We start from the raw sequence: 22,027 nt of genomic DNA on the forward strand, positions 1-22,027 counted from the left end.
GGAAGAGGTAAAGGTGCACCAAGTCTGGAACCAACAGGACCCTGAACAGATTCTACCCCCAAGCCATAAAGACTGCTAAATAGTTAGTTAAATAGTTAACCAATAGCAACCCAGATTATCTGCATTGACCCCTGTTGAATTTTTTTTGTTGGACTCATCACATACACTGCTGCTACTGTTAACTATCTGTCGTTTTTCCCCTAGTTATATGTACATATTACCTCAATTACCTCCTACCCCTTGTATCGACTCGGTACTCATACCTCTTGTATTTAGACACATTATCGTTACTCATTGTGTATATATTAATACTTTCATTATTACGTGTTTTACTTTTCTGTTATTTCTCTCATTTCTTTCTCCCTGCATTGTTGGGAAGGGCCCAGTAAGTAAGCATTTCACTGTTGACCACACCTTTTGTCTACGAAACATGTGACGAATAAAAATGTATTTTATTTTTACCTTGTTTTTTCAACCCCGTCCAGTTGGTGGCGGCAATACACATTTTGGGGGTGTGGTCCGCTATGAAACGCACAAGAGAAGAAGAAGAAGCAGTAGAGAAGTCGTCACAGTTAGAACAATGATTTAGTTTTCAAACTTTTGACGTTGTCGTCTTTCTAGAGTTTCCTCCCTCACTGTACTAATGTTTGTGCTGTTGCCCAAGGTTTGGGATGTCCGACACTAGCTGAATAGCCCCAAATAGAATGGTAAGAATCCAAGCAAAATAACGAATTTCTTTGGTCTAGTAATATTTATTGTTTCATTGTCTTGTCTCTGGCGAAATGTTTGCTCTCAACTTAATTCACGGCGCATCTATTATAAATCGTCAGCTTGAGCTCTGCATTTTTCACAACATTTTTCTCTTTTGATTCATAGACGTGATGAGAACAATGGAAAATGAGAACTCTCCCCTCGCTGTGGCCACCAGCCCTGGCCGAAGTGTGGTTTTCTTTGACTTGGAGACAACAGGACTTGGTCAGTCACTCGATTTCTTGCTACATTACTGCAGCCTGTCGTGTTGTTGATACATTGTAACAGTCTGGTGGCGGTCCCTACTTTTGCTCTTGCAACAGTGTATGAAGAACCAACGTTGGCGCGATGTTTATCAACTTTCAATCAAAGCCAACGTTTACGTTTTTTCATAATCATTCAATATAATCATGTAGGGCAGGTTATATTAATCACCATAGTAGTGTGATCAGTCTGTCCTGGTTCTGGGGACCAACAGCAGACCTGTCAACATGTACGCATTTTGCGTACCAGCTACGCAATTCTCTGTCCACCGAACCCCCGAAAAAAGCAGAGTTCATGCGCCTCAGAAGTTCCTTCCTCGATACCAGAAGTGGTCATGCTTGACGAATCCAAGCTATCATATCATGCATTTTACTTTGTGCTAGCAGGATGTTGACATCAGTCATCAAGGAAGCTTCAGGTAAGGGTTACATATAAGCTAAATGATTTGATCCTAAGATATATTGCATAATATTACTATTGCCCATATTACTTTAATGATTTGAATAAATGGATAATGAAAAAGAGAATACAGCCATGACCATGTTAATTTCCCCCCCCAAATTATTGTACAATGTGGTCCCTCTTTAACTTTTAGATTGTAGACATCATGTGGATGGGGGGAAAGCATCAGCTACTGTCCCGGTCTACTGGCAGCTACAGCATCAACCCCAGCTATAGCAACCTTTTCCCACCAAGCCAGTGATTTTATTTATTTAAGTTTTATTTAACCTTTATTTAACTAGTCAAGTCAGTTAAGAACAAATTATTATTTACAATGACGGCCTAGGAACAGTGGGTTAACTCCCTTGTTCAGGGTCAGGACGACAGATTTTTACCTGGTCAGCTAAGGGATTCAATCTAGCAACCTTTCGGTTACTGTCCCAACGCTCTAACCACTAGGCTACCCGCCCCATCGAATCCTCGATCTGACAAGGTAAAAATCTGTCGTTCTGCCTAGTTAAATAAAATAAAAATCTGGGCTGAAACTCTTTACTGCATATATTGTTGAACACAACCTGCTGTTGTGTGGCATGCTGGGCCACTTTTTCAAAAGATGTTTCCCAACAGTGACATCACAAAGCAGTATGGCTGTGCCAGGACGAAGACTGCAAACATCAAAACACTGGCCCTTGATGATGAGCAAGGAATCACAGAGGCGATGAAGAGGTGTCCTTTCAGCCTGGCTACCGATGGCTACCGACATGGAGGATGTCAAAATGTATCCGATTGTAATACGGCGCTTCGATGCAAGTATCGGCAAGGAAGTAGTGTTATTGCTTAAGCTATGTGAATTGAGAGTCTACAGGAAGAGCTATAATTGACACTGAAATGAAGAGGAGGAGCATTCCGTGGTGCAATTGTGAGTTTTGCAGTGGATAATGCTGCTGTCATACAAGGTCTGGGAAAAGGGATGGCAGAATTTGTGAAGACCCAAAATGAAAATGTGTACTTGGTTGGTTGTGCCTGCCATTTGATACACATAGCTGCAGAGAGGGCGTCGATACGTTAATACTGAAGACTTTCTCTTAACCATCTTTTACTATCTCGACAAGAGTAGCAAGAGAAAGGCTTCTCCGCGTGACCTACAGATCCTGTTGTGACACTGATGTCAGGAAGATTTTGAAGCTGGTATCTACAAGATGGTTGTCCCCTTGGCCAGTGTATCAACCGCCTTCTGCAGCAATGGGATCCTCTGTGTTCTTTGCCGATGAGGTATCAGAGAAAGACCACTGTGACCCCAAGCTCCACCACAACAGCCACATCCTCTTCCTCACTTGAGCCCTCTGCTAGGCAGCCCAAGAGGTTTTCCTCCTCCTCCTCCACCACCACATTGCCAATGCCACGGCTCAAGCCACCAGCTGACTCTACGAAGCCCCAACTGAGCCCCCACCTGGCTCCTCTGGAAGCAAACTCACCCCTTCCTCCATCAAATGTGGACCTACTGACAAAACCCTCGACCTGACTCTCAGTATCTGTTCAAGCAAAGGGATATCGGGGACAGAGTGGCGAAACAAAAGGCAGAAAAGAAAGAAAAAGGACCAAAAGATCTTACAAATCCTGAGAAAGTCCTAAAATTTCTCACAGATCCGGTATCAAAAATCAATGCGTACTTTTTACAGAGAGCCATACCAATTTTTTTTATGTCGGAAATCTGATTTTGCAACGAGAGGAGCCGTGCATTCAAATTTTACTGTCAACTTTAGAGATGCGACTGCAGAAACGAATGTTGTCCTTCTATAAGCCAGACACGGTCACTACCCTTATGATGGCAGAAACGAGTGTTGTCCTTCTATAAGCCAGACACGGTCACTACCCTTATNTTTTTATTGTTTATTTCACTTTTGTTTATCTATTTCACTTGCTTCGCCAATGTAAACATATGTTTCCCATGCCAATAAAGCCCCTTGAATTGAATTGAAAGGTGTCTGCAGAAGGGAAAAGCCTAGATGTCCGTGTCAAATCAAATCAAATCAAACTTTATTTGTCACATGCGCCGATTACAAGTGTAGACTTTACCGTGAAATGTTTACTTACAAACCCTTAACCAACAGTGCAGTTCAAGAAGAGTTAAGAAGATAATTACCAAGTACACTAAAATAAAAAGTAATAATAAAAAGTAACACAATAAGAATAACGAGGCTATATACAGGGGACACCAGTACCGAGTCAGTGTGCAGGGGTACAGGTTAGTTAAGGTAATTTGTACATGTAGGTAGGGGTGTAGTGACTATGCATAGATAATAAACAGTGAGTAGCAGCAGTGTACAAAGGGGAGGGGGGGGTCAATGTAAATAGTCAGGTGGCCATTTCATTCATTATGTTGGAAGAGATTATCTCATGTGTTGTAAAAGTGAGTAGAATGTGAAGTGTTGCAATTGTGGTTGGAACCATGAAGCAACGTTTTTTGGAATGTCCGACTAGGGCTCCCTGCCATCCAGGACCTCTATACCAGGCGGTGTCAGAGAAAAGCCCTAAAAATTGTCAGACTCCAGCCACCCAAGCCACAGACTGTTCTCTTTGCTACCACATGGGAAGAGGTAAAGGTGCACCAAGTCTGGAACCAACAGGACCCTGAACAGATTCTACCCCCAAGCCACCCCCAAGCCATAAGACTGCTAAATAGTTAGTTAAATAGTAAACCAAACCCAGATTATCTGCATTGACCCCTTGTTGAATTTTTTTTTTGTTGGACTCATCACATACACTGCTGCTACTGTTTACTATCTGTCGTTTTTTCCCTAGTTATATGTACATATTTACCTCAATTACCTCGTACCCCTTGTATCGACTCGGTACTCATACCTCTTGTATTTAGACACATTATCGTTACTCATTGTGTATATATTAATACTTTCATTATTACGTGTTTTACTTTTCTGTTATTTCTCTCATTTCTTTCTCCCTGCATTGTTGGGAAGGGCCCGTAAGTAAGCATTTCACTGTTAGACCACACCTTTTGTCTACGAAACATGTGACGAATAAAAATGTATTTTATTTTTACCTTGTTTTTTCAACCCCGTCCAGTTGGTGGCGGCAATACACATTTTGGGGGTGTGGTCCGCTATGAAACGCACAAGAAGAAGAAGAAGAAGCAGTAGAAGAAGTCGTCACAGTTAGAACAATGATTTAGTTTTCAAATCTTTGACGTTGTCGTCTTTCTAGAGTTTCCTCCCTCACTGTARTAATGTTTGTGCTGTTGCCCAAGGTTTGGGATTTCCGACACTAGCTGAATAGCCCCAAATAGAATGGTAAGAATCCAAGCAAAATAACGAATMTCTTTGGTCTAGTAATATTTATTGTTTCATTGTCTTGTCTCTGGCGAATTGTTTGCTCTCAACTTAATTCACGGCGCATCTATTYTAAATCGTCAGCTTGAGCTCTGCATTTTCACAACATTTTTCTCTTTTGATTCATAGACGTGATGAGAACTAATGGAAAATGAGAACTCTCCCCTCGCTGTGGCCACCAGCCCTGGCCGAAGTGTGGTTTTCTTTGACTTGGAGACAACAGGACTTGGTCAGTCACTCGATATTCTTGCTACATTACTGCAGCCTGTCGTGTTGTTGATACATTGTAACAGTCTGGTGGCGGTCCCTACTTTTGCTCTTGCAACAGTGTATGAAGAACCAACGTTGGCGCGATGTTTATCAACTTTCAATCAAAGCCAACGTTTACGTTTTTTCATAATCATTCAATATAATCATGTAGGGCAGGTTATATTAATTCACCATAGTGTGTGATCAGTCTGTCCTGGTTCTGGGGACCAACAGCAGACCTGTCAACATGTACGCATTTTGCGTACCAGCTACGCAATTCTCTGTCCACCGAACCCCGAAAAAAGCAGAGTTCATGCGCCTCAGAAGTTCCTTCCTCGATACCAGAAGTGGTCATGCTTGACGCAATCCAAGCTATCATATCATGCATTTTGTACTTTGTGCTAGCAGGATGTTGACATCAGTCATCAAGGAAGCTCAGGTAAGTGGTTACATATAAGCTAAATGATTTGATCCTAAGATATATTGCATAATATTACTATTGCCCATATTACTTTAATGATTTGAATAAATGGATAATGAAAAAGAGAATACAGCCATGACCATGTTAATTTCCCCCCCCAAATTATTGTACAATGTGGTCCCTCTTTAACTTTTAGATAGTAGACATCATGTGGATGGGGGGAAAGCATCAGCTACTGTCCCGGTCTACTGGCAGCTACAGCATCAACCCCAGCTATAGCAACCTTTTCCCACCAAGCCAGTGATTTTATTTATTTAAGTTTTATTTAACCTTTATTTAACTAGGCAAGTCAGTTAAGAACAAATTCTTATTTACAATGATGGCCTAGGAACAGTGGGTTAACTGCCTTGTTCAGGGCCAGGACAACAGATTTTTACATTGTCAGCTCGGGGATTCGATCTAGCAACCTTTCGGTTACTGGCCCAACGCTCTAACCACTAGGCTACCCGCCCCATCGAATCCTCGAGCTGACAAGGTAAAAATCTGTCGTTCTGCCTAGTTAAATAAAATAAACTCGCAGGCACGTTCTATGCACGTGCTATCTCCAATTTGCCGCGCGGATCTGGTACTCTTAAAAAGTTAGACAAGATTGGCACGTCTGCAACAGGCTTTTTGTCTCAGGCAGCCCAGAACTAACACACATAGAATCAAAGAATATCACTGATTTGAATTCACCTTGAATCAGGTGTGTGGTTCTGTAGTGGAAGAAAAGCCTTCAACCCCTGTGGGTCTCCAYGACCGGGACTGAAAATCACCACCCTCATGATATGTAAACGTCTCAATCCTTTCTATACGGTCTATCSTGGTCTTGATAACTGATTGAGTGTTTGTTTGTAATGCTTGTCATTCCAACAGGTCAGAGCTGTGAAATCGTCCAGCTGGCTGCAGTAAGTGGGGGTCACTCTCTGAACCTCTACACTGTCCCACGATGTCAGATGCAGCGTGGAGCCGCCAAGGTCACAGGCTTCAGAGTCCGGAGGCACAGGCTCTACCACCATCGKTGCCCTGTCCTGACCAACACCCTCAAAGAAGTCCTAGTCTCCTTCATAGCCTTCTTGCGCATGCTGGACTGCCCAACGGTCGTTGGTCACAATATCCGTCGCTTCGACTGCCCTGTGCTAGCTAGAGCGCTTGACGAGTTTGACCTTAAAGCTGAGTTCCAGTTAGCAGTTTCTGGTTGCTTGGACACGCTCCCGTTGGCGCGAGAGATTCTGAAGGGACGTGGACTCCAGAGTTTTCGGCAGGAAAACCTTGTTCGGATAGTSGTTGGCATCTCCTACGAGGCGCATGATGCCTTGGAGGATGTGAGGGCYCTGCAGAGGCTCTATAGTGCCCTCAGGCCCACGCCAGAGCAGGTCCTCAGACAGAGCTTCACCCTGGACACCATGGCAGAGCCAGCACCCAAGCAGCCCCCTGCAGCCAAGGCCAAGGGGTCCTGTAAGGCACCAGGTCAGTGGCCCCTGTGGAAGAACTTCAAACAGGCGGTGAAGGTCACAGAGGGTCCCAAAGGGGGCACCACAGGGCCATAGTGATGCAACTTTTATAATGGATAATGGTTGTAAATTAAAATAAATGGGCATTTTCACATGTTGTGGAGATTATAAATTACAGCTGCTCAGTTAAATAATCTAAGGTTCTGACTTTGTGATGGATTGTAATGTATTTGTGTAATTGTTTTAAATTCAATATGTTTTCAGAAAATAAAGCTGTAAATATTTTGTTGTAACACCTCAACCTGTTAGGGGAATTGAACCAGAGATTGGTTAGAACAGTTAKCTGCTACCCTCCCAGGGTAAGTGTTAGATATCTCTTTGTAAATGCTATGGCTATCAAACATCTTAGAATAGGGAGTGCTGATTTTATGATCAGGTGTGCCTTTTTTTAAATCCCTATGAATAATATTACATGGGAGACGGGACCTGATCCTAGATCAACACCACAACTCTGAGATGCTCTCTTTTCCAAATTCTACTTTACCAATAAAGTTATGAGTTATGAGCTTGTTACATTTGTTGAGGAATAAAAGTACATTCAAAAGGTGTGTAGCAGGCTAGAAATGTACCTTTTTTTTGAGAAAAGGGGATTGGCAAGATTAGAACCTGTGAACTTCTGGCCGCTATCGTACTGCGTTCACTGTGGCAGTAGGGGGAAGTGCACCACCCTTGTTATTTCACGTATTTAAAGAGACACTGACTTACTCATGCAGGAGAGAAGCCATATTGCTGCTCCCAGTGTGGGAAGAGTTACACGCCCTCTTGMGTCTTAAAGAGACACTAACATACWCACACAGGAGAGAAGCCATATCACTGCTCCCAGTGTGGGAAGAGTTACACGCCCTCTGGTGTCTTAAAGAAACACCAGCTCACTCACTCAAAGGAGAGAAGCCATATCGCTGCTCCCAYTGTGGGAAGAATTTCAGTGTCCAGCATCAATTTAAGAGTCACCAGCTCAGTCACACAGGAGAGAGACCGTAAGTTTGATCTACTATTTATTAGGATCCCCAATAAACTGCTGCTGAGACAGTGGCTACTCTTCCTGGGGTCCAAACAGGAAACAAATAAAATATATACATAGCACTACATTTACATTACAATTTAGTCATTTAGCAGATGCTCCCATCCAGAGAGACTTGCAGCTAGTGCATTCATCTTAAGATAGCCAGGCGAAACCACCACATATCACAGTCGTATCCGAACCTTGTATGACATACATAATACAATGCAAAATACATAAAATGTATGTGTGTCTCTTCACAGTCCCTGTCATGCAGTCTTTTATCTGTTTTTTTTTMGTCTGGTTTTATTGCTAGCTTGAYTTACCTGGGGTGACAGAGAGTTCCATGTAGTCATGGCTCTATTTAATACTGTGCGTTTCCCAGCCACTGTTCTGGACCTGGGAACTGTAAAAGAAACCTCAGGTTGCATTTCTTGTGTTGTACAGATGAGTGTCTGAACTGTGTGCCAACTGCTTGAACAGACAGTTCGGTACCATCAACACATCAACACCTCGCACAAAGACCYATAGTGATGCAGTRAATCTCTCCTTAACATTGAACCAGGAGAGATTGACATGCATGTCCTGACATTCACGTTCCATGTACATCTAAGTGCTGCTAATCTATGTGCTGCTCTGTTCTGGACCAACTGCAATTTGCCTATGTCCTTCTTTACCGCACCTGACAAAACTAGGGCCTGTAGCACGTGTCTGGTTGACTGAGATGTCAAGAAATCAGGGCAACGTCTTATCATGGACAGACCTCTTCCCAATTTAAGAAAGGGAAAGGGGGATTCTACCACTGAGTCTATGTTTTGACCATGACAGCATGCTATCTGGGGTAACACCCAACAGTTTAATCTCCTCACTTGCACAATAGCCACATCATTCAAAAAAAATATGCTTTTAGGTATTTAGCACCAGTCTATTGCTAGTTACTCATTATTACATTTACATTTAAGTCATTTAGCAGACGCTCTTATCCAGAGCGACTTACAAATTGGTGCATTCACCTTATGACATCCAGTGGAACAGCCACTTTACAATAGTGCATTATAAAACTGACTGTAGCTCTATGTTAAGGGTGTCGGTTATTTATTTTCCTGTTGTAGCCAACGTGTATACTGTTGAGTCGTCAGTGTGCATAGACACACAGGTTTTATTTAAGGTCAGTGGAAGGTCATTAGTAAAAACCGAAAACAATATTGGACCTAGCCGGCTGCCCTGCGGTACACCACACTCAACCAAATTTGCATCGGAGAGGGTTCCATTAAAGAAAACCCTCAGTGTTCTATTAGACGGGTAACTCTCAATCCATAATAAGGCAGAGGATYCAAATCCATGACACCTATGTTTGCTATGATCAATGTTTGAACCGTTGAATGGTGCTTTACGGAATGAGCGTTGCCTCCCTCCAGGCCTGAGGGCACACTCCGTCTTCGAGGCTTTGATTGAAGATGTGACAAATAGGAGTTGCAATGTATTCCGCTACCAACCTCAGTAATTTACCATCCAGGTTGTTGGTACCAGGGGGGTTGTCCTTATTTAGAGATAGCAGTAATRTTTTTCACCTCTTCCACACTAACTTTSCGGACTTCAAAGCTACAGTGCTTGTCTTTCATTATTTGGTTCGTTATACGTGAATATAAAAGCTTAGCATTTGTTGATTGCATGTCATGCTTAAATGTTCTAATCTTGTCAACAAAAAAGTTATTTGTGGTTGGCAAAATCAAAGGCTTTTATTTTTTATTATGAAGGAGCCATCAGCCTCAATACAAAATGGTGCTTAGCTAGCCTTTCTGCCTAGAAATTCATTTAAGGTACTCAAGCTTTTTACTAGTATTCGTTATATGATTTATCTTTGTTACATAGTATAGTATTTGTTTATTTTTGTTTAGTTACGTGAATTTCTCAATTTACTGTATGTTTGCCAATCTGCTGTGTTGCCAGACTTATTTGCCATTCCCTTTGCCTCATCCCTCTCAGCCATACCGTTTTTTCAATTCATCATCTATCCATAGGGATTTGGCAGTTTTAACAGTCAGTTTKTTCAGTGGCATGTATTCATTGATGCCAAGGGAAGCCAGGCTTTGCCAAAACATTTACCAAGAAAATWAAATCMAATCATTRATATTTCGTCTCTCTGTGATTCAMAATTTTCCTTCAATTCYGAAGAGGCTGAAMTGAWCTCACTGGAGATAGCATCCGAGCGAGCGAAACAGCTCAGTATGTGTAGCTTCTCTATACTGAKCAAAAATATAAACGCAACATGTAAAGTGTTGGTCGCATGTRTCATGAGCTGAAATAAAAGATCCCAGGAATTTCTCTCAAAAMTTTGTGCACAATTTTGTTTACATGCTTGTTAGTGAACATTTCTCATTTRGCCAAGATAATCCYRCCACCTGACAGGTGTGACATATCAAGAAGCTGATTAAACAGCGTGACACAGGTGCACTTTGTGCTGGGGGACTATAAAAGGCCACTCTAAAATGTGCAGTTRTGTCACACAACACAATGTCACAGATGTCTCAAGTTTTGAGGGAGCATGCAATTGGCATGCTGACTGCAGAAATGTCTATCAGAGCTGTTGCCAGAAAATTGAATGTTAATTTCTCTACCTCTAAAACATTGTTTTAGAGAATTTGGTAGTACGTCCAACCGGCCTCACAACCGCAGACCACGTGTAACCACCCAGCCCAGGACCTTCACATCCGGCTTCTTCACCTGCAGGATTGTCTGAGATCAGCCACCCGGACAGCTGATYAAACTGTGGGTTTGCACAACCAAAGAATTTCCACACAAACTGTCAGAAATGTCTCAGGGAAGATCATCTGCGTGCTGGTTGTCTCACCAGGGTCTTGACCTGACTGCAGTCCGGTGTCGTAACCAACTTCAGTGGGCAAATGCTCACCATCAATGCCCACTGGCACCCTGGAGAAGTGTGCTTTTCACAGATGAATCACGTTTTCAATTTTACCAGGCATATGGCAGACAGTGTGAATGGCGTTGTGTGAGCGAGCGGTTTGCTGATGTCAAAGTTTTAAACAGAGTGACCCATGGTCGGGTTATGGCATGTACAGGCATATGCTATGGACAACTATAATAAACTATACACAATTCATGGAAGCTGAAAATGTCCCAGTACTTCCATGGCCTGCATACTCACCAGACATGTCACCCGTTGAGCATGTTTGGGATGCTCTGGATCGACGTGTATGACAGCGTGTTCGCGTTCCCACCAAAATCCAGCAACTTCTCACAGCCATTGAAGGGGAGAGGGAGAACATTCCACAGACCACAATCAACAGCCTGATCAACTCTATGCGAAGGATTGCGCTGTATGAAGCAAATGGTGGTCACACCAAATACTGACTGATTTTCTGATCCACGCCCCTACTCTAATTTTTTTTTACCTCTACGGGATTGGTGTCCCTATACCGGGACGGTTGAGCTAACGTGCGCTAATTTGATTAGCATGACATTGTAAGTAACAAGAAAATTTCCCAGGACATAGAAATGTCTTATATGGGTAGAAAGTTTAAATTCTTGTTAATCTAACTGCACTGTCCAATTTACAGTAGCTATTACAGTGAAATAATACCATGCTATTGTTTGACAGTGTACAGTTATGTACTTGAAAATGTAACTAAACCAATTAGGAACATTTGGGCAGACTTGATACAACATTTTGAACAGTAATGCAATGGTTCATTGGATCAGTCTACAACGTTGCAAATACACTGCTTCCATCTAGTGGCCAAAATCTAAATTGCTCCTAAACTGCAATAATACATTGTGGCCTTTCTCTTGCATTTCAAAGATGATAAAAAATATATAATGTGTTATATTCCGATACATTACTTTTACATTTCCACAAACTTCAAAGTGTTTAGTTTCAAATGGTATCAAGTATATGCATATCCTTGCTTCAGGTCCAGAGCTACAGGCAGTTAGATTTGGGTATGTCATTTTAGGCAAGATTTTTTTTTAAAGGGTCCGATCCTTAAGGAGCTATCTGTGACCAACAGATGCATATATGTATTCCCAGTCATGTGAAATCCATAGATTAGGGCCTAATGAATTTATTTCAATTGACTGATATCCTTATGTGAACTGTAACTCTGTAAAACCGTTGAAATTGTTGCATGACTGTTTGAGCCATGCAATATCCTTTGTGAACTTCAACGGACAGATGTTTCGCTTCAGTTTTGTGATAAAACAAAAGATGTGGTTGAATTTATTCTGCCACTGTGTCTTCTTATTGTCTCAGCCTTTAGGCCTGTATATCACAGTTGCAAGGCAAATGAACTAACAGTTTATAGAGCAAACAACGCAATTATCACAACACAGAGTTTGGCCACAATTTCATAAATGCTTCAATGTTCCTCATTACACACATCAGATCAACAAATCTTTACATTTTCAACAAAGGAATCATTGCTAAACATCTTGTTGGACCTCTTATACACTATATTAGGCCCAGCCTTTGGAATTTAGATTTTCCTAGATATGGCTATTATATTGTGATCACCACATCCGATGGCTACTGCTTTAGAGCAGATTTCTGCAGCATTAGTGAATATACAATACAAGTGGATGATTTAGTTCCTGTTCTGTTTGTAAAAACCCTGGTAGGTTGACCGATAACCTGAACCAGGTTGCTGGCAATGGTGACATTTTGAAACTTTTTCTTGAGTGGACAGCTTGATGAAAGTCAATATTTAGGTCAACCAGAAAATATACCGCTCTGTTGATATCTCACATACATTATCAAGCATTTCACACATATTGTCCAGATACTGACTGTTAGCACTTGGTGGTCTATAGCAGCTTCCCACCAGAATGGGCTTTAGGTGAGGTAGATTAACCTGTAGCCATATTACTTCAACAGTATTTGACATAAGATCCTCTCTAAGCCTTCACACTGATTTGTGTCACTACAGTGTGAGAAGAGATTAGAGTTATAGCGCGATTTACATTTAAAGGCAATGTTAAACTGCATTCACGGTAAACACTGCATTTGTCAGTTCAATCGGAAATGACCTTAACATTTTAAATGCACTACAACGCAGCTCTTCAGTGCTATGGATTTAATCAAGACCCTCATCAATTTTTTGTAAATAATGTTTCCATTTCGTTTTTTGGTTGTGGCCTATGTAGGAATGTAATCCTACAGGTAATATCTGTAAATACGCAAACGATGCACTGTTCCCCAGGGGACAACCTTTTCAGCAAAGTAGCAAAACCAACCCCTGTAGTTCCCATCAGCATGATCTGTTTTCAATATACTGAGCACACATCTCTCCACTCTGGGGATTAGAGTCCATATGAAAAGACTCAAAACATATTGGTGCAGAATGGGTCTTTTAAATTTTTTATATTTTTTTTTTTACATACAGACGCTCTCTGTAGAAATCCATGTTATAGTCTGAAATTAAAAACCATGCCCTCTATTGGAAGAAACCTTCTCATAATGTAAAAAAAAAAAAAAAAATCACCAGTAGTCATCTTGGAACAACAAACTCTAACATACAACTTTAATAGTCTAGTTATACGCTACATTGGCTAAACTTGGGTCATAAACAATTTCACCTTTTGACCTTTAGGGAAAGGTATTGTGCGTGTTTGATATGGTCACAGACTGCAATGTAGTCTACAAACTGTCTGACTTTGTGCCACATACATGCACAGAGATCTCAATACACTAAATACCACATGTTCTCAATACAGCTGATATGTTCATGTTAAAATACTTTTTTTAATTTTAATTTTATGTATTGTCTTAAAAGCAGTCATATTGAACAGAAGATTTAACCCACTGCCCCGAAAAAAATATACAAAATAAAAATCGGGCTTAAATCAGAACATGCTCAATCACCAGCAATAACATCCAGTATGTGACAGAAATAATGAGAGGTGAGCTGAGACGTACTGTATCCATGTAAACTCAATCACTCTGACTCGATACTCTAGAAACAGTCACACAAACATGGACTGAATGAGCAAGTAGACTAACCATAAGGGCATGTATCACACACTAGCTGTTCATGTACCTATCAGGGTCTGAGAAAGAGGAATGGAAGAAGTAAACCACACATAGACCATAGTTAAACTGAGTTAAAACCATTAGTAGCTAATCTTCAGTCTATCACCACTTGCCCAAAGTCAGGTCAGGGGTCCCCCTGGCATATAGACTGGCACAGAGTACCCCAGGTTGGGTTGACATTGGATGGAAACATTGATCAAATGTTATCAGAAGGCTTGGGGCTACAGGAGACTGCATGCCCGATACATGGTCATTCCGCAGGGGGAGGTGACGTGCAGGGAGACGTTCTCATTGGCTGAGATGAAGAGGACGGTGCCCCGCCTCAGGGGGATGTCAGAGAGGGCAGATGTGCCAGTGGCCTCACCCTGGATCACCAGCAGGATACCCGCACAGTCCACCGGGGTCACTGTATACTGCTTGACAGAGACTGGTACCTGGTAAGGGAGAGAGGAAGGGATGGAGGAGGTAGAGAGAGAGAGGGAGTAGGGGGTAGGAGAGAAGGAGGTAGAGAGAGAGGGAGTAGGGGGTAGAAGAGAGGAGGTAGAGAGGGCGGGTAGGAACGTAGAGAAGAGGAGAGGACAGAGAGACGAAAGAAGGGGGTAGAGAGAGAGGAGTAGGGGTCAGGGCCGAGTGGTCAAGGTAGCAGCAGAGACCGGGAGTAGGAGAGAAGGAGATCGAGGGAGAAGGAGGTAGAGGGTAGGAGAGAAGGAGTTAGAGATAGAGGGAGTAAGGGGTAGGAGAGAAGGAGGGGGTAGGGGGTAGGAGAGAAGGAGGTAGAGAGAAGGGACAGAACATTACATGGGACGCCTACATTTTACATAATATGAGCCACACTGGAACAAATATGGCAATGGCTTACTACAAGAGAACCATTCAAACAGAGATACTGTCACGTCGGTGTATAATTGATATAGAAATACTGGCATATAATCAAAGCTGCAATTAGACACACTGATTGAAGAAGTGATAGCCTGCTCCCAGATCTGTTTGTGTTGTCTGGCGTGACAATGATCAATAGAGTTGGCAAGACAGCATAAACAGATCTGGCACCAGGCTAACTGAGTAAATACCTGTATCCTCATGACAGTGAAGTCGGGTACAGGGGGGGTCATAGAGGTAGACGAAGGGGTCTGAGGGGTCCTGCATGGAGGGGGAAGATCTTGGTGCTGGCCGGAGCCGGGTTGTAGTTCAGCATCTCACACAGGGTGTTGACGTCGATGAACTTGGGCGTCAGGCCGGCGCGCACCGTGTTGTCTGAGCAGGCCATGTACTCGATGCAGTCTGAATAGAGAGATAACGAGGAAAAGGACAGGATACACAATGTTTTTCTTTCAAAGTTAATTTTCAAAAAAAAGATTTGGGGAATTCTCACTGTTCTGTATTTGTTATTCATTGCAACTTGGCATGTCAACTTAAAATAATATAATTTATGTAATAAATAAATATAATACGTAATATTACGAAGGTATGCTAAATGTATCATAACATTCAATACGTATTTCAATAGCTGATTTTATTATACATTTTTAAAAACATACACACTGGTATAGCTCCCAAAGTATAATCAGTTAAAAGGCTGTACACTTTGGGACCATTTACCAGGGAGGATTAGTTTTTAGTTCTACATTATCCTCTGACTAATCCAGCACCAGGGTAAAGTGTTTTTCTGGATGTGTGCATTACCATCCCCAATAAACAATAGCTAATCTATTGTATTATATGAGCTATTAATATTATCATCATCAATACACTACTTTAACACATCGAGGTGACACTAATAAGCTGATTGGTTGACCCCTGAACTCCATAGAGGTATGCGTGCGGCTCATTGGCTCCCAGAAACATAGCATCGCCGGGCTCCAGCACCATGCGGTTCAGGAAGTAGATGGAGAAACATCCGATGTCACCCGGATACTGGGAGTGGGAGCCGGAGCAACAGCTCACCGTTATTACCCGATGTGTCCTTCCCTGCAGCAGCTGAATAGTGTACAACAGGGTCCTGTTCATTAGAGCATGCAACGAAAAAAAAACTGTTTTGTTACAGAAAATGAGTGTTTCTTATTGGACAAGTCCCTCCCTGTTTCAGTCAGTTTTTTTCTGTTTAGTGCTTATTGAACAACCCAGGTCTCTCTTGTGAAAGAGATGCGTAATCTCAATAAGACGAACCTGGATAAATTAAGGTTGAATATTACACACAAAGATGTCTTGGTGCAAGAGGTCTTTTGGAAAACATGACTGAGCATTATTATGCTGTAGAATATTTACAAATCGCAAAGAGAATATCATTTATGCCCACATTCATACTCATGTACTATCGATTATATAAAAGAGAACACCTTTTTTGGGAGCATTCGCAAGACAATTGGGGCCTAGCTTGATCCTAGATCTGTGTGTGCTTTTCTGCTATGCTCGTTGTCATGCCAAACATGACATAGTTGGTGGCTATACAGCAAAAAACAGATCTGGGACCAGGCTAGTTGGGGTCTAGCTACATGAGGAAGTGTAAAGGTGTCACAAAAATACAATACTTGTTGTATAATGCTCTCACCATCCTCAGTGACTCTTTTCACTAGCATGTTGAGTTGGTCCACAAACACCTTTTTCTCACAGTTCATCATGCGGGTGAAGCACTTCTTGAGGGCCAGCGAGATGCGGAGCGCCTCCCCGATACTGCTCTCATCGTGCGGGTGAAGCGCTTCTTGAGGGCCAGCGAGATGCGGAGCGTCTCCCGATACTGCTCTGCAGTTCCTCCGCCGCCTCCTTTCCGACAAGGGCGTGAAACTCTGGGATAGCTGGGACGGACACACAGACAGACACTACTAACACACTTTAATGCACTGCGCCCCCAAAAATGTATCTATCAGCACTTTACTCATTGCGCACAGCTCCCCCGCCAGGCAGTGTGTTTGCGCGGGGTGGGATATAGGATTCCTATTTCTTTGTGCGATTAGCGGTTAAGAAACAAAACAAAACAGCTACTGCAGCATTTTTCTTCTATAAATCGCAAGTCTCATACTTTACTTTTGACTATTTGTATTTGTGAATGTGATGCTCGCACTGTAGAGCCCTTCAAATTGACCACCCGCCAACGTGGCTGGTGAAATAGACATTCTTACCCGCCAATACCTAAAGCTACCCGCATTCAGCGGATGTTAACTTTCATGCCATGTATGCCACTCACATTTGAGAAAGCCAATGATCTCTTCCACAGGTCTGAAGCCACAGAGGCCTTCAAATTGAGGAAGGAGGCCTTCAAATTGAGTAAGTGCGATGGCCATCTCAGGCTTGTGGTTGTTGTCAGGGTAATGTTCTGGAAACTGGGCATGGAGCCATCCAGCCAACTCCTGATGTGTGGACCAATTGGGAAAGGACAATATGATTATCAAAATGAAAACAAATGAAGAACACACACCATTTATACTTGAGATAAATAAATGTAAACCCCTCCTCCCTTTACTCTGGTTTCCGGGTTATTTAGTAGCCACTGAACGAAAGAAAAAAGGTGAGATACAATCTGAATTTTGTTCAATAAGAAACGCTTGTTAACTTTTTTGCTACAGCGTGTCCTAATGAACACTTACCCTGTTGGGATGAGCCTGTACGGACAGAGCGGTGTTAACTGACAGGACCTTGAAGAGGAAGGGCAGCTGGCCATGGAAAGTGTCTTTGACCTTTGACCCCAAAGCATGCCGGGTGGTCTGCGATCCACTGGCCCAGCGTCCTCTGTCCTGTTGTCCTTGATGAGGGCGTCTCCTTTGGGGTGAGCGCCCATCCACAGCTGACGGAAAACAGAAGGTGGGGCCTCATTACTGACCAAGAGGAGCTGTTCTTTGTTTCCAACCATTAACATGTCTTTGTAATTATACTTTTTTCTGATCAGTTGTTTATTCGGTTTTTCGAAAACTATGATGAAAACAGACACCTTGTATCAAACAAAGTAACATGCAATGAATGGACAAACAGGATATGAATTTCATACTTTTCTTTGACCTTTTATTTAACTAGGCAAGTCAGTTAAGAACAAATTCTTATTAACAATGACGGCCAATCGGGGGAACAGTGGGTTACCTGCCTTGTTCAGGGGCAGAACGACAGATTTATACCTTGTCAGCTCGGGGATTCGATCTAGCAACCTTTCAGTTACTGGCCCCAGCGCTCTAACCACGAGGCTACCTGCTAACTATGAGGCTACCCGCTAACCACGAGGCTACCCGCTAACCACGAGGCTACCCGCTAACCACGAGGCGACCCGCCAACCACGAGGCAACCCGCTAACCACGAGGCTACCCGCTAAAAACGAGGCTACCCGTTAACCACGAGGCTACCTGCTAACCACGAGGCTACCTGCCGCCCCATACAATACAGTTCATACAGTTCAGTACAACGATCTTCAATGCATAGGAGGTAAACCTACGTGTCATCCTAGTTTTGTACCAGAGGATTGACTCAGACAGGCTATCAGCTATGGATGATGATGATTGCCGAGTTTGAAAATAAAATCTGCCCATTCATCACTGCATTGGACTTTGTGTTTCACACTGATAAAATGTCACCACTCCCATACTATTGACCTTTATGACGCTGTGACGCTGTAGCTAAATAAATAATGACTTGTGACAGGACAGGCATTGAAGGAGCTTCATTTGTTTATTTAACCTTTAGTTAAATAACAAGGCAAGTCCGTTAAGAACAAATTCTTATTTACAATGACGGCCCACCGCGGCCAAACCCTCCGCTAACCCGGAGGACACTGGGCCAAACGTGTGCCGCCCTATGGGACTCCCGATCACGGACGGTTGTCTGTAGTGACGCCTCTAGCACTGTGATGCCTTAGACCGCTACGCCGCTCAGCCAAAGTCCTGAAGGGACCGATCCGTGAAAACCAATCTGCAGGACAGGAATAATACATTGTCGGGAGAAAATCACTACCTATTGCATATCCCAACTCCACCTTCAGAGTGGGGTCACATCACAGGCATATTTTACACATTGCCGTCTCGTGGATTCGAACAAGCAACCTTTTGGTTACCAGCAAAACACTCTAACCGCTAGGCTACCTTCCACCCTATACCTTACTGCAGGGTGCCCCAACGAGCGGTCCGTGGGCCAAATGGTAGTATATATATTTTTTTCATTTTCATTGTTGGACATAAAAGACTGTAAAAACACCAAGAATTGAGCTACAAGTGATTTTATATACAAATGTAAACAAGGTTTGAAATTATTGTGTTTTAGTCTATCTGTTTGGGCTTCCTGCAGTCAATTTATAGTCTACACATTTTTTGTAATTATAAACTGGGTGGTTCGAGCCCTGAATGCTATTGGCTGACAGCCATATCAGACGATATACCACGGGTATGACAAAACATTTATTTTTACTGCTTTAATTACATTAGTAACCAGTTTATAATAACAATAAGGCACCTCAGGGGTTTGTGGTATATGGCCAATATACCACGGCTATATCCAGGCACTTCACATTGCGTCTTGCACAAGAACAGCCGCTCAGGGCAGCAGGTATCCTAGTGGTTAAAGCGTTGGGGCCAGTAACCGAAAGGTTGCTAGATCGAATCCCCGAGCTGACAAGGTACAAATCTGTCGTTCTGCCCCTGAAAAAGGCAGTTAACCCACTGTTCCTAGGCCATCATTGTAAATAAGAATTTGTTCTTAACTGACTTGCCTAGTTAAATAAAGGTTAAATATTAACTATATACCACACCCCCTCAGGTCTTATTGCTTAATTATGTCCCGGTACCCGACCATATGCTTAAGGGGAAAAAATCATCCCACGGCTGAATCTAGTTGGTGATCCCTGGAATGTCAATGTAAAGAATATAAATGTCACCTCAGCATAATGTTTGTCTGCTTCAATGACAGTTGAAGTATCCCCACCAACAACCAGTTTGGCCACCTCACTGGTGGCCAACCTTACCCCATGCATAATTCTGTACCGCACAGGATAGTGGAAATACTGTAACACGAAGAAAACAGTGCCACAGTCAATCATTTTTCAATATAAAACAACATGCACAGTATGACAGGAAATTGCACTTTTGAGTAAGTCCCTCTGCACTGCAACATTCATTGAAAGCAAAACATCAACTACTTTCTAGGTTTGTTTACACTGAGTTCAGAACGCAAACATTTTTTTGTTATTGAACCTTTATTTAACTAGGCAAGTCAGTTAAGAACAAATTCTTATTTACAATATTATTGACAAACCCAGGGTAGGCTGTGCGCCGCCCTATGGGACTCCCAATTACGGCCGGATGTGATGCAGCCTGGATTCGACCCAGGGACTGCAGTGATGCCTCTAGCACTGAGATGCAGTGCCTTAGACCGCTGCGCCACCCGGGAGCCCCTCATGGTTACATTAAGACACCATGGAGCCGGCGCGAGATATGAGTCGGAAAAAGTACCTTACTGCAGGGATGGGATATGCCACTGTAATCCAAATTAAAATCAAATCACCGTTTATTTGTCACATTCACCGAATACAACTGGTTTAGACTTTACTGTGAAACGCTTGCTTACGAGCCCTTTCCAACAATGCAGAGTTTAAAAATAATAATACACATAAAATAGTAACACAAGAAGAATAAAATACACAAGCATGGAGCTATATACAGGAAGTACCAGATCAATGTGGAGCTATATACAGGGAGTACCAGATCAATGTGGAGCTATATACAGGAAGTACCAGTACCTGATCAATGTGGAGCTATATACAGGTCAGGAGGAATGGGCCAAAATCATCCAACTTATTGTGGGAATCTTGTGGAAGACAACCGAAACGTTTGACCCAAGTAAACAATTTAAAGGCAATGCTACCAAATACTAATTGAGTATATGTAACTTCTGACCTCACTGGGAATGTGATGAAACGAAAGAAAAGCTTAAATAAATCATTCTCTCTACTATTATTCTTGACATTTCACATTCTTAAAATAATAAGTGGTGATCCTAACTGACCTAAGACAGGGACTTTTTTACTATGATTATAATGTCAGGATTGTGTGAAAACTGAGTTAAATGTATTTGGCTAGGTGGTATGTAAACTTCTGACTTCAACTGTATGTACATGAAGGCAGGGTAAAGTGACTAGGTATCAGGCTAGATAATAAAGTATTTGAGGTAGAATGTACATGAAGGCAGGGTAAAGTGACTAGGCATCAGGATAGATAATAATAAAGTATTTGAGGTAGATATGTACATGAAGGCAGGGTAAAGTGCTAGGCATCAGGATAGATAATAATACAGTATTTGAGGTAGATATGTACATGAAAGGCGGGGTAACGTGACTAGACATCAGGATAGAATAATTAAGTATTTGAGGTAAGTATGGTATTTGAGGTAGATATGTACATGAAGGCAGAGTAAAGTGACTGGGCATCAGGATAGATATAATAAAGTATTGGCTTAAGTATTTATGGATAAATGAAGGCAGGGTAAAGTGATTAGACATCAGGATAGATAATAACGTTTTGAGGTAGATATGTCCATGAAGGCAGGGTAACGCTGACAGACATCAGGATAGATAATAATAAAGTATTGGGCTAAGTATTTATGGATTAAATGAAGGCAGGGTAAAGTGACTGGCATACAGGAAAAGACAATAATACAAGTAAAATTAAAGAACAGAGCAGCAGCAGCAAATGATGAATTTGGAAATGCAGGTCAGCTCCTTCGTTCAACACAAAGTGCCATTCCATAATGGCTGGCTGTGGCTACTGGTACGCTAGCTCTAGGGCAACAAGGGAGTTTTCCCAGGAAAACTAGCAGTATTTCAATTTCTCCGATGGAGCAGTGTAGATTAAAGGTACAATTTGGAGTACAGTGGCATATCCCATCACTTCGTTGAAGATACCCGTATCTCACGCCGGCTCCAAGGTGTCTTGGTGTAAACTGTGATTGCGTTCTGACCTCAGTGCAGCTCAGTGTAAACAAGCAACGGTA

The 22,027-nt window shown here is 42.3% G+C and overlaps 1 protein-coding gene and 1 pseudogene across 3 annotated transcripts; one reads left to right on the forward strand and one right to left on the reverse strand.

The window, feature by feature from the left end:
* The first annotated feature begins 574 nt into the window (after positions 1-574).
* plex9.2 (PML-like exon 9.2) lies at positions 575-7,573 on the forward strand. 3 transcript variants are annotated; one of them, XM_070446100.1, is made up of 4 exons: positions 4,568-4,621; positions 4,721-4,763; positions 4,932-5,031; positions 6,388-7,573. In XM_070446100.1, the coding sequence occupies exons 3-4, from the start codon at positions 4,947-4,949 to the stop codon at positions 7,059-7,061; spliced, it is 759 nt and encodes a 252-aa protein (XP_070302201.1). In that variant the 5' UTR covers positions 4,568-4,621; positions 4,721-4,763; positions 4,932-4,946; the 3' UTR covers positions 7,062-7,573. The 3 variants fall into 3 exon arrangements, with proteins under 3 accessions (XP_070302202.1, XP_070302201.1, XP_023854936.1); XM_023999168.2 differs by having other exon boundaries at positions 4,583-4,627; XM_070446101.1 differs by lacking the exons at positions 4,568-4,621; positions 4,721-4,763 and adding an exon at positions 575-707.
* Positions 7,574-13,405: 5,832 nt separating this feature from the next.
* On the reverse strand, positions 13,406-20,043 carry LOC111971809 (mannose-6-phosphate isomerase-like; annotated as a pseudogene).
* Between the last annotated feature and the right edge of the window lie 1,984 nt (positions 20,044-22,027).

The sequence above is a fragment of the Salvelinus sp. IW2-2015 genome, linkage group LG13 (genome assembly GCF_002910315.2).
Source record: "Salvelinus sp. IW2-2015 linkage group LG13, ASM291031v2, whole genome shotgun sequence".
Taxonomy (NCBI): domain Eukaryota; kingdom Metazoa; phylum Chordata; class Actinopteri; order Salmoniformes; family Salmonidae; genus Salvelinus; species Salvelinus sp. IW2-2015.